At 40.6% G+C, this 12,857-nt stretch overlaps 2 protein-coding genes across 3 annotated transcripts; both read left to right on the top strand.

The window, feature by feature from the left end:
• Positions 1-577: 577 nt before the first annotated feature.
• Positions 578-6,064, top strand: slc38a8b (solute carrier family 38 member 8b). The gene is made up of 11 exons (XM_077713412.1): positions 578-636; positions 997-1,287; positions 2,500-2,698; positions 3,261-3,417; positions 3,991-4,095; positions 4,177-4,234; positions 4,328-4,442; positions 4,516-4,663; positions 4,875-5,077; positions 5,235-5,289; positions 5,747-6,064. Exons 2-11 carry the CDS (start codon positions 1,099-1,101, stop codon positions 5,847-5,849), a joined length of 1,332 nt encoding a protein of 443 aa, XP_077569538.1. The 5' UTR covers positions 578-636; positions 997-1,098; the 3' UTR covers positions 5,850-6,064.
• Positions 6,065-9,412: 3,348 nt separating this feature from the next.
• Positions 9,413-12,647, top strand: cmtr2 (cap methyltransferase 2). Of its 2 annotated transcripts, none has more exons than XM_077714161.1 (3): positions 9,413-9,467; positions 10,120-11,394; positions 11,580-12,647. In XM_077714161.1, the coding sequence occupies exons 2-3, from the start codon at positions 10,135-10,137 to the stop codon at positions 12,600-12,602; spliced, it is 2,283 nt and encodes a 760-aa protein (XP_077570287.1). In that variant the 5' UTR covers positions 9,413-9,467; positions 10,120-10,134; the 3' UTR covers positions 12,603-12,647. The 2 variants fall into 2 exon arrangements, with proteins under 2 accessions (XP_077570287.1, XP_077570288.1); XM_077714162.1 differs by lacking the exon at positions 9,413-9,467 and having other exon boundaries at positions 10,114-10,246; positions 10,317-11,394.
• Positions 12,648-12,857: the final 210 nt, after the last annotated feature.

Raw genomic sequence — 12,857 nt, 5'->3', positions numbered from 1 at the left:
CTTTTTTTTAACTCTTTCACTGCCATTGTCAGTTATGGCCATTAATGCCATTTCATTTGGATAGCATTGAGTAATCATATTTTGATTTGATTGGCAGCGATTTGAGATGTATTGCTTTTGTTAATATGCAGGCCATTATAAAACAATCCGAAATGCAATGTCAACACTGAAAAAAGTTCACGTATTTCTTATGAAAAAAATAGGACAAGTATTATAAATGCCTGTTGTTTACCTTCTGAGAACATTGTGCAGTTCATGAATAAAATAATAATTTATGCATCTTCTTATGTATTATTTTACACTACTGAAACAAACTACTTAAAACAAAGAGAAAATGTCCAGTGAGAGCAAACCAGTCAAATCACACCAAAATAATAGCTCAATTTATCACATTGAAAGAGCAATTTTATGTATGTATTTATTTAATTATTTATTTTTGTTAAACTAAATGTAACTCATTTGAAACCTTATTTTATGCTGCACTACTGATTTGCAAACATTAAATGATTTGTGCATTTAAAAAAATTATATATAGATATAAGTATATTCTTGTTCCTTTGTTGAAATAAAAAACAAACAGTGACGAGGCAACAAAGTACACCTGGGCAAAGCAAGTGTTGGAGTGGAACTCATGAGGTAAACAGAATACAAATACTACTAAAAATGCAGGAACAAGACAAAGCCACATATGAACTTAATAATTCTTTTTTAAATAAAAAATGAAGGGTTTAAAAAGAAATGAGAAAAATAGATCTTCAACATAATTTCTAATGGTTGTGAAATGAGTTACTTTTGATTCCTTGGCTCTTTTGACATGTGTACCTCCAATTAAGTCTGTCATAAATCTATCTTCAAACTAACCTGAGTGAAAAGAAGCCTGGCAGACACCCGAGTGTCACATTTGTCACCTAAAAGTGAAATATTTAATCGTCCAAACGTCCAATTAGACCACGTGGCTGAAGTGGCTGTGCAGAGTTCAAGCTATCCCCTCTTTAGGATCACTTGAAGACCAGAGCGGAATGAGCAAGACGGCATCTGGGCTAGACTGGAGACATTAACCAGAAGCTTAAGGAACGCCGATCGGGGCACTAGGACGTCATGGAGGAACTGGCCCGAGAGAGCATCAGCCTGCTGGCTCGCTCCGCGTCTCATTCCGATCCCCCTCGGCTGGGATCTTTTGGCGCCGTGTTCATCATGCTGAAGTCGGCGCTTGGAGCCGGACTGCTGAACTTCCCCTGGGCCTTTCAGAAGGCGGGAGGAGTGCATACTGCTGTTAGTGTGGAACTGGTAAGTAAACACTCAATTTACAGAATGTTACGTATTCTCATGGTAGGAAGACACTGACTTTGGTTTTCTTGGTTTCTGCCAAGCGCAGTTAAAAGGAAGGCTTCTCCCACAACCAGTTCATCTATTTCTGTTAGTCCTCTAAAATCGCTTTGCAAGCCCAACTACCATTGGATGCTTGTCTTCTGACGTGACAAAGACATGCTGTCGAACGGAACATTGATTACCTCATGATCATCAAGTTGGAAAAAAAGTTACATTTTGTTCTGGTATGATGAATGCAAAGAACAAAATAAGTCATTTTCAATGATTTGTCATTGCCGATTTTCATAAAAGGGCTGCATTATGCGACTCTTTTCAACTCACTTTGTTCACGTATTCACTCATATCTGGAATCAACTTCCGCCATTAGAAAAATGGGTGCCATGTCCCCCAGTAGCTAAAAAAAGGTATAATTTTGCCCCTAAAAATGGACACACTCCAAGTAAATCCGAAAGCAGAATAACGGAGGCCAGGCTTACCGTAAAACCTGAAAATATGTAAATCGTCGAGTAGCAGGCTCGAAATTTGCGAGCTAACCCTACAGACTTTAAAGTTTTTGTCTCATTGGTGTGAAAGAAGTGCACGCTTTTCACAGATGTGCTCTAATGAAGCCAGGACTTGAGGCCTATAGTTTTCATTGTACGGTTTCAACAAATTGCCACTGCACGAGCTTTCCAGGTAAACAGGAGGGGCCCGACAGGATAGAGGTAAATTATGGTTTCCATATTTAGATTGAGGCCCCACATTAACAGTAATAATAATAAATAGGTTAACACAGTGGCAGTGGTTAACATGTTAGCCTTTCAGTTTCTTTAATCAAGAGCTAAATCCCTAGTCGGATTCCGTCCTGTGTGAAGTTTGCATTTTCTTAGCGTGCCTGTGTGGGTTTTCTCTGGGTACTCCGGTTTTACTCCCACATCCCAAAAACATGCTATGCTGACCGACCACTCTAAATTTATGAATGTTCAAGGGTTTAAAACCAGTTTTGGACCGTTCTATGGAGAGTTTGCATGTTCTCCCCAGGGCTTGCGTGGGTTTTTCTGGGTAATCTGGTTGAACACTCGAACTGATAACCTTAGAATAGACGTCCACTTTAATGAACACTGTCCCTGAAAAGAAATTTCTTGTCGGTTGATCATTTGGAGATGGAAACTGTCTTTTCTACTTGCGCAGGTGTCTCTGGTATTCCTTGTTAGCGGACTGGTCATCCTAGGCTACGCCTCGTCTGTCAGCAGACAAAAGACGTATCAAGACGTGGTGCGAGAAGTGTGCGGACCAGCTATCGGGCAACTTTGCGAGGTCTGTTTCTGTTTCAACCTCTTCATGATATGCGTGGCTTTCCTGGTGGTGGTGCAGGACCAGCTGGAGAAATGTGAGTCCATTTAGCATGAAACACGCAATTGTAATATAGTTATTTCTAAGCATTTCCATTCTAATCAATCAGTTAGTTTGGTTATTTTGAGTTATAAGAATGGTCACTAAAAAAACTATGCTTATATTTCAAGGGATTTTTGTATATTTTGTATAGTTGGGTTTGTTTGGTGTTGTTTGTTAGTAAAATCCATATTCCAAGCAGTTTTTGAGAGCATTTAACTTTTCTTTCGAGTTAGTATTGACATAAACGTGCTTGCAAGCACGAACTCGACCTGGCTTTCATTTTTCTTTTTGTCATCTTGTCCATCCTCCATCATTTTAATCCTTTTATGTTTTTTGTGGTCTGAATTTTAAACAACGCATTTGATTGGATTTCTAAAGCACACACACCCGCCATCCATTTTGATCAGAAATGCTGGAAAGCAGTACAGATGGGCTCAAGCACTTAGCGTGATAACACGCTATCAACACACACACATTTTCGTAAATGTGACGTAAGATTCATACAGTGCCTATCATACATTTCTGTCCGTTATTATATTATATTTTGTGTTCTTCAGTGTGTGTTTCCCTGTATGAAGCGGTCACCGGGTCAGGTGAAGGAGAAATTCCTTATCATTGGTACACTGACCAACGTTTTGCCCTCTTCATCATGTGTCTCATCATCATCCTGCCACTGTCCATCCCTAAAGAAATCGGCATCCAGAAATACACAAGGTTTGTGTGCATCCAAAGGTTATTTTATGCAATCATTTTGCTGCTACACACACAAAAAGTCCATTGTTTTTACATGCTACCCTTTGACGTTTTTACTTGATTAGAAATTTTAATCCAATTTTTTTAGAGGCTTTGCAATTAGTTAATCTTGATTAATTGTGTGGAAAAATATGTCCCTAACGGTTGAATCTTTTTAATGTTGAAGGATTTTAATGGAAAATGAATCAAATATATCCCGGAAAAATGTAATGCTAAACATTATAAAAATAATTTCCCAAATTAACACCTGAAAGATTTTTTGGAGTGCATTTCAACATTTGATTTGTCTAAAAAGCCCCACACATACAAAAAAATAATAATTTTTGGTAAGTTAATCCCTTGATGTCTAATAATTTATGCACCCTACCCCTAGTTTTCACATGTATATTGCATTTTTACAAGATAGCAATCACATATTTTTATGACAGTATCATGTAAAAACATGATACTGGCCTTTTTTTCCTTTGGTGCCTCTGCAATAAGCCTCTGTAATATCCTATTGTCGTCATTGGACATTTTTGTCCTTTACTGCAGTGTACTGGGAACACTGGCTGCTACTTATCTATGCGTGGCGGTGATCGTCAAATACTATATGATGGAGACCCACACCGCAATTCTAACTCCGGAGCATACTCAAGGGTCAGTGCTTATGAAAGTGTGGTCTAGTTTGAATATAAAATGACACAAAATTATCCAACCTACAATTAAATGTCATTACAGTGTGGGCTCATGGGCCTCCATGTTCAGTGTTGTGCCGACCATCTGCTTTGGTTTCCAGGTATGGTCCATTGTCAGACCACACACACAAAAGTCAAAAAGATTTAGTTTTATTGGCTTGCTATGTTTGACCACGCGTTGCTTATATTTGTAGTGTCACGAGGCCTGTATAGCAATCTACAGCAGCATGAAAAACCAGAAGATTACACACTGGGTAGTCATTTCTGTCATCTCCATGCTCTTCTGTTTGCTCATCTACACTCTCACCGGTGAGTGTACCTCAAAAACATTTGTCATTTTGACATGGAAATGGTTTCATTTGTCCACTTTTGATATCACCAGGAGTGTATGGATTCATGACATTTGGGCGAGAAGTTGCCTCTGATATTTTGATGTCATATCCGGGGAAGGATGTCGTCATGATCATTTCCAGGCTGCTTTTTGGAATATCAATCATTACGATTTATCCCATTATTCTTCTTCTGGGGAGGTATATCACACCAAAATATTCTTTTTCTCGTTTGGCAAAGTTTGTAAAGCACTGTATTTCTAAAGCCAAAATGTCATCCAATTCCATAACAATCCAAATGTTTACATGTACTACTCACCAAAAATGAAAATACTTTGACCTTCAATACACTTTTTGGTGAATAGCAATTGTGACCCTTTTGTCTTGGAAATCTAAAACAAATACTTTACAGATCCGTCATTCTGAACCTGGTGATCCGAATCCAAAGGCGGCGTTGGGGAATCGTCACGAGCACCTTTGAGAGTCGCTGCAGAGCTCTTCTCACTTTTATATGGATCACCATCACTCTCCTCATCGCCATGTTCGTCCCTGACATGGGCGAAGTCATCAGTGTGATTGGAGGCATCAGCGCTTTCTTTATCTTTATCTTTCCTGGTACAGTACTTTTTTTTGTTTTTTGATTTCATATTTATGCATATATACCGGCCACAGCATTATGTAAATTAAACGGAGGCCACATTGCTGGAATAATTGGACGTAATCAACTTTGACAAGTACTGTAACTCACGTTGTTGTCTGTCTTGTCATGTAGGTCTTTGCTTGATATTCATCATGCAAAATGAGCCAGTGTCCAATCCAAGAATCAGGTGAGTATAAATGCAACACTTTTCTTTTTGCTCCTTAGACAACAACTATGTCAAAATTGGTGGATAATTCTCCTATTTAAAAAGAAAACATAGCAAATGATCAATCTTATAATAACACATTTGCCGGTATAACAATGCCAGATTTAATACACTTGTGTAGACATTTTATTCAATCAGTTTCATTTTGCCTAAATAAATACGATTTTGAGCTTCTTTACAGTCATTAATTTAACTATTCCATTAACATTACTTGAAGATGGTGGCACTTTAAAAGTAGTATATTAGAACGCATTAAACAACATAATTAAACAGATTTGTGTGTGCATAGCTTGAGTTAATTAGACGTTACATTCTGTGTTTAATTCAATATGTATTGTGATTCTCAATCAATAAAACAGTACCCCTTATTATTCTATTGTACGTGATTACAATTTTCCATCTGTACAACATTTTGCAGAGTCGTTTTAACAATTTGGGGAATCATAACTGTTGTTGTTGGCGCCTTCATCTTTGGACAAAGCACGACGATTGCTATAATGGAGCTTCTTGACAAATTCTGAAGGCCTTCATCATCATTATCATCATCATCATCATTGTGGTGCTTTACTGTTGATGGAGCACTTCTATTATTTGCACAAATGATAAGTATTTACATTTTTTTGTATCTTCTCAGTCATTCACTCTGTTGATGCTTGGTTGTTAGTGTTATCATTGTGTGATGTATTACCTAAATATAAGTGTAACATGATAAAATAAATCTTTTCTTGTACAGGTATTTGATTGTGTATGTAGGAAGTCTCTCAGTCATAAATAAAATAAAAACAAAATACCAAATGCTTCCGCCGAGTCGCTGACAGGGGGCAGTATTGCATGTTATAGAAATCTATATTGAGCTAAATAAATTCAGAATTGTCATTCATACACTGAAATATTGTTGCAATCATTTTGTCATCTCTATAGGTGAATCGTTTGAGTGGACAAATGATAAATTCCTACATATTTTTACATTTCTTCCTGCAATGCATGTCTATTGAATAAACCAAAAGTTGATTTTTATCTTCTTATGTCAACGACCCAAAAAAATGGCTGCGGAATGCTAATTATCACTGCCAATGACTTGGATGATTTATATCTGCATACTCACATGCTCACTTGTGTGCAATGGAGCAATGTCTAACTGGAAAAACAGAAGCTGCTCTCATAGATGCGTGCAGTATGATGATGAATACAGTTATCCAATCCATTCCAACCACAAAACATCAAGAAACAGTTAACTTCTGTAATTTTTCCCACCTGCAGGTTTCATTCCCCAGAGGATTGAATGTTGCATGTATTAAACCCATGGGACATCATGCAGTTTTTTCAACCTCCAGGCCAAATGATTTAATCCAGAAAATGTGTGTGTGTGTGTGTGTGTGTGTGTGTGTGTGTGTGCGTGTGTGTATGTATGTATGTGTGTGTGTGTGTGTGTGTGTGTGTATGTATGTGTGTGTGTGTGTGTGTATGTATGTATGTGTGTGTGTGTGTGTGTGTGTATGTATGTGTGTGTATGTATGTGTGTGTGTGTGTGTGTGTGTGTGTGTGTGTGTGTGTGTGTGTGTGTGTTAGGAGATTGTCCAGAAATATAACACTAAGTCCCTTAGTTGCTCTTCTGTTAAATGTATGTAAATTTACTATTAAGGAATTCTAAATTAGGGCAAAATGACATAAAAAATATGGTCAAGCCAAAATTAACAGTTTGCTTTTTCTTAGCAATTTAGAGTGCAATTGCGTCCAAAAACAATCTGTGGGTAAAAAAAAAAACAATATTTCAATTTAGTGCGAATGCCAATAAATCCTTGAATTTCCTTAAATGCCTCTTTAAGGTTTTCTACAGACACCAATGATAAATACGGAGTACATGTGCAAGTAGATTAGTGTGACAACAACATAACCCTATAATCATCACAACATCACCCTGCGCGAACCAACAACTAGCCTAATAACTAACAAACAGATGGACAAACACAAGTTCAGCCTTCGCAGAGTCATTTGGATCCCTGAACATACTACAAATACATGAACAATAATCCAATTCATCATGATTCAAGACTGATCAAACAGTTGTTGAGATAGTTCAATCAAAATAAGCAAAGGACAGACAAACCATTAGAATCTCGCATCCACCACTAAAAACTATCCTTCATTCTCTGTATTAGATTATGCTTTCATTTTCCCTCGTAGCATTCATTACTGTCCCGTCCCCTGTAGCTACCGTGTTATCGAGAAATTACTCGTAATGTCCGCCTCTTGCCGTGGTAATTTGTGGCGCCCTGTCTGTTAAATGTTTAATTGTTCCTGATAAGAATGTCAAAAAAGGGGGCCGGATGGTAATGGATGTGGCTGCAGTTCATTTACTATGTATGTAGTATGTTCGTGTGTGTGTGTGTGTGTGTGTGTGTGTGTGTGTGTGTGTGTGTGTGTGTGTGTATGTGTGTGTGTGTAACATGATTTTATTCACCTTTCTGGGCTAGCGGGTTCTGCCACATTTTACGTATGACAGGCAGTATGCATGTATCTGTGTGACCTTGTTTTTTTCGCATCAATGTGATGCCTGGCAGACTGAGATCATCATGGATGGAGATAGCGTGAGTCCATCAGTGTGAGGTTGCCCTTTACTGGACTGTTGACAGCAGGTCTTTGACCCGCAGGGTAAGCCTGGCACGCTAATATCGGTTGTAGTGACAGTGTGTGCTCGCATGAAGGGGAAATGTGTTTTACCACATATTTGCCTGCAAGCATAATGAAGGGCATTCATTCAATCATTTTTATTGAAGGGCATATCCTTGCAAGGTTCACGGGGGGTGATGGAGCATATCCCAGTGAACTCTAAATCGCAATCAAGCATATTCTGTAATGCACACATCACTAAGTGCCAGTGGTTTAGCTTCAAATGGAAGAATACAAGGTTTACAGGTACCATTTTGGAAATCCTAATTGCAACTGTACATCCCAGTGGTCCATTATTTATGAATAAGGCTCCCTCTGTGGGTGTCCTGCTTTTGCTTTAAGCCCGCAAGTCTTCCATCTCTTATCAAAATCGAATTTACTCACATGCAGTATGCTGTATACATACTCTATGTAGCTATAAGAAAAAGGCCCGAAGCATAGAAAAATCAACATCCATAATGTGCATTCTCGCTAGACTATATTGCCAATGTCAGTTTGAGTCAGCTCACATGTCAAAGAGTTCTGATAGTAAAATTATAATATGCTTACGGAGATCACTAAGTCGTCCAAAAAGATGCCAGAGACTGTTTAGAAATGAGAACAAAATGCAACACAAAATCTTGGACTATTTACCCGTCTGACATATTGTAAATAATGTGATTTGTCAAAATGACTTCACATTGCAGTGCATTCACCGTGTATGTGAATGAATCTGCCAATCAGTGACGCTTTGAAGACAAATGTCTTGGGGCGTACATAAAGGGCTATATGCAAGATGTATGCAGATGTTTTATGATTCATTAGGTAATTACGAGCAAAACTATTATTGTGCAGCTGGTTTGACTTGAATGTATCTACCAATTTAAATGAATGCAACATCTACACGACGAGGACAAGCCTCTTATTATTTATATCTTTGAGATGTTCACCCAGCCAACAAGATAGTATTTAACCCTGTCTCATTAAAATCGTCTTTAACCTTTGTGATGAACGGCTAATACTTATACATTAAGTATTGAAGCCTTTATAGGGCAATCATTTAACTCATTCATCAGCAATTAATGATGCTCAATTTTATTCATTTGACTGTACTCATTTTGATTTTATTTATACTAAGACTTTTCATTTTATTATTCTTGTTTAACCATTTGATCAATTTATAAACTTTCATGAAATAAAAACAACTTTTTAATATGCAATACTTAAAAATACTATCATTAATAATAGTTAACAAATACATAATTGATCTTAAATATTTTTAAACTATCAAAAGCAGTCACTTTCCCTATGAATGTTCAATAAGCCGAAAGTCCACCACACCACCGCCAGTAAACAATGTTAATGTTTTTTTTGTAAAAAAAAAAAAGGGGGAATTGCGCTTTAATAATCACCATTATAACGCGTGCGCAATGAAGAGACGAGCAGTCACGTGGCTATGTCTTCCGCGTTTAGATTCCGCGAAGTGACTGGTAAGTTTGCGACTATTGTGACTGTTTACATCGCTACATAGCGTACGCGATTACACTTGGAATTTTTATTCATATTATAAGATGAATACGTCCATTATCTGTGTTTTTGGCTTCTTAAATAAGTCACGATTTTAGGCACAATGAACAAACACATTGCAGCATTTGTTGTTGGGGGTTCATTCATAATAAAAGCCTGGAGATCAGAGCTTTTGTGTTCCTGCTAACCAAATATTTTTATCTTATTTTAGAATACAAAAAAATTAAAACATTTAAAATTTAGATTGTATCTGACTGCTGATAAACAAAATTAATTTAGGACAAACATCTTTTTTTCTTTGCATGGACCAAAAATTGGTCCTAATCTTTGCTATCCTATAATTTTAAATATGACACCATGTGGTGGTAAGACTTAAAAGTTGACATCATATCAGATGTTTATGTAAACAATCACTTCTTAAACATTGCCTACATGTCACTGCTCTCAATGCAGTGAACAGTCGTGTGTTGCATTTAGGTGCAACACCTTAACGTAGGAAAAATACATCAAGTTTATCTTTTTATTTTAATAACACAAAAACAAGTTTTTTTAATGTCCACTTACTTGTATTTCTGTATCATTTTGATTTAAATGAAAATATTTTTCCTATGACAGCATAAGGCGAGGAGAATGATCTCTTGCAATGGCACTCGGAAGAAAGTCTGCAAGCGGGGGCAGCAGCAAGTGAGCAGCGTAACACCCTGCGATGCCCACGCACTGACTGAGATTGAAGGCCTATTTAGTAAATCCAGAACCTACAACAAACCAACCAATGAGGAGTGGTGCATTCCTAATGCAAATGTCGCTCTTAGACAACAGGAGAAAATGGAAAATGTCCGCCTCCAGGCCCTGAAGGTCTCCCTCAACTCCGTGAAGAACCAACTCAGTGACAAGAACATCGAGGTGTGGCATCAGCACACCAGCTCCACCAACCGGGCCGGGAAAGTCATCGCTACGGTGCGCTCCGCCGCCAACGCGGAAATCTGCACTCAGGCGTGGTGCAAGTTCTACGAAATTCTGGGAACGTTCAGCGTTCTTCCCGGGGAGGCGCTCCTCTCCGGTGAGCTCAACACGCTTCACCTGTGCGAAGCACCGGGGGCTTTCATCAGCGCACTGAACCACTACGTGAAAACCAATGAGCGCACGCGCTACTGCGACTGGAGCTGGGCCGCCAACACGCTCAACCCGTACCATGAGGCCAACACGGGGGACGCCACCATCTCGGACGATCGCTTGATCGCCAATACTCTGCCCTGGTGGTTTTTTGGCTCAGACAACACTGGTGACATTATGCTCCAAAAGCACTTGCTTGAGCTGCAGACGTTTGTGGCCAACATGCGGAGAGTGGATTTAGTGACGGCCGACGGGAGCTTCGATTGTCAGGAGAACCCCGACGAGCAGGAAGCGCTAGTGGCGCCGCTGCACTACTGCGAGGTGACCGCCGCTTTGCTGCTCCTCAGCCCCGGCGGCTCCTTGGTGCTGAAAATGTTCACTCTGTACGAACACTCCTCCGTTTGTTTGCTGTACCTGCTCAACTGCTGCTTTGGCTCCGTCAGCGTTTTCAAACCCGCCACCAGCAAGGCCGGGAATTCCGAGGTTTACGTGGTTTGCCTAGACTACCGCCGCGGGGAGGCCGAAAGGCCCCTGCTGTCCAAGCTGGTTCGGAATTACGGACCGCATCTGGCGGCGAGAGAGGCGCTTTTCCCGGAATCTGCCATCCCGCCGTCATTCCTTACCCAGCATGAAGAGATGTGCGCTTACTTTCACACTCTGCAGGTGGAAACCATCATGGAAAATTTGAGCTTGTTTGAAAGGATGAGCGATGAGCGCAGGGAGAGGCTGGAACTCATCCGGGATTGGACGGCTCGGGACTACCTGCGACGTTTCCAGGTAGGAAGTCAAATTATTTTACTTTCTATCAGTCTTTGCATTATTATGGCTCTGAAAGTAAGGCAAATCTGTAAAGAAATATTTATAAAAGTCATTTATTTTTTTAAAATGGGTGACTGGAAATCTGGTGCCATCATTTGTATTATTATAATTTTTTTTACTCTATTGGTTGTCCCTGTGCTCAGGTTACATTCCTCCCTCGCAGTCGATGGATTTCCCGTAACGTCGTCAGCCCGGCCTGCTGCCGCGCCTCGGCGGACCGCCTCGCCGGACCCAGGAAGCAAGCGGCGGGATCCTTCAACGAGCGCAGGGAATTGCAGAACCTGGGCTGGAAGGAGCGCGTGGAGAGGAGTCGCCATGCCGAATGTATAAAACGACACCTGCGCGAGCCTGACGGGACCGACTGCGTGTTGCGAGGACCCTCTTCCGACTTTCACATGGATTCCTGGTGCATTATCGTCGGGGCGGGGCTACCCGTGGTTCGAAACTCTCCGTTCTGCTCGGGGATCTTGTTAAACTACGTGACGGAAGCGCGGGCGGCTTTAACCGAGCGAGACTTGTCTCAGGTGGCTCCGTGTGACTCCTGCCGCGTGAATAGCGCCACCTCCCTTTTGTCAGAAGTGGCAACGCTCTGCGCCGACAGTAGCGGGACGAAAGAGAAAAATAATTGTTTGGTGTTGGGGAGTCGTGCCGAGTGGGACGTCCCCACACTGCAAATTGAAGAGCTACTTGTCACATTTCCTTCAGAGACATGGTGTCTCGAAGGAGGCCTCGGCCCCAAGTACGACGCGGCGCCGGCGTACCAGCGAGGACTCGTCCATGGCATCGTCTGCGCTCTCCAGAGCTTGACCTCTGGCGACGCGCTGTTGCTGCCCGTACCGGCCGCTCTCACCCGCGTCTCGGCGGCCGTCATGCTTTGCTTGCACGCTTGTTTTCGATCGATGGCGTTTAGGTGCCCGCCCCCGTCGGGCGGCGTTGGGGCGGTGCTGCTGTGCGCCGGTTTTTGCCCCCAAGGTGCCGCCCTGATCCTCCCGTCCTTGACGGAAGTCTATGACTGTATTGGCGGACTGACTAATGAAGCGGGTGATAAGCAAGTGCTTCAATTCGTGTCTATGGAGGAAGTGCTCAACTCGGGGTTGACCGACTTCTTGCGGACCATGAACTCGGAGATCATGCGACATGCCTTGCATCTGCTCGTGCAGGTCTAAACAAGGCGAGACAATGTTTTATATTTATATGGAGATTTTTTTTTTTTTTTTACGAAGAATTTTTAGCTTTTGGGGTTGGAGATGTTTTAGTGATCATGAATTATATGTTTTGATGAATTATCATAAGGACATACAGCCAACCACTATGCTGTGTTACAACTAATTTTTTTCCCAAAATACTTTACATTTTGGGAGATAAATGCTGAAAATGTGCAAAGACTGATAAAATAATACTTTATGTACAGTGTAACCCAA

The sequence above is a fragment of the Stigmatopora nigra genome, chromosome 3 (assembly GCF_051989575.1).
Source record: "Stigmatopora nigra isolate UIUO_SnigA chromosome 3, RoL_Snig_1.1, whole genome shotgun sequence".
NCBI lineage: Eukaryota > Metazoa > Chordata > Actinopteri > Syngnathiformes > Syngnathidae > Stigmatopora > Stigmatopora nigra.
Note: the sequence above shows the minus strand (reverse complement) of the source record. Positions and strands in the feature narration are given on the sequence as shown.

Excerpts from the sequence above, each read along its gene's own strand:
- cmtr2 (XM_077714161.1), top strand. The coding sequence starts at position 10,135 with ATGATCTCTTGCAATGGCACTCGGAAGAAAGTCTGCAAGCGGGGGCAG. Across the intron at positions 11,395-11,579 it reads ACTACCTGCGACGTTTCCAG|GTTACATTCCTCCCTCGCAG; the intron begins GTAGGAAGTCAA and ends CCCTGTGCTCAG.
- slc38a8b (XM_077713412.1), top strand. The coding sequence starts at position 1,099 with ATGGAGGAACTGGCCCGAGAGAGCATCAGCCTGCTGGCTCGCTCCGCG. Across the intron at positions 5,078-5,234 it reads CTTTATCTTTATCTTTCCTG|GTCTTTGCTTGATATTCATC; the intron begins GTACAGTACTTT and ends CTTGTCATGTAG. Across the intron at positions 5,290-5,746 it reads GTGTCCAATCCAAGAATCAG|AGTCGTTTTAACAATTTGGG; the intron begins GTGAGTATAAAT and ends AACATTTTGCAG.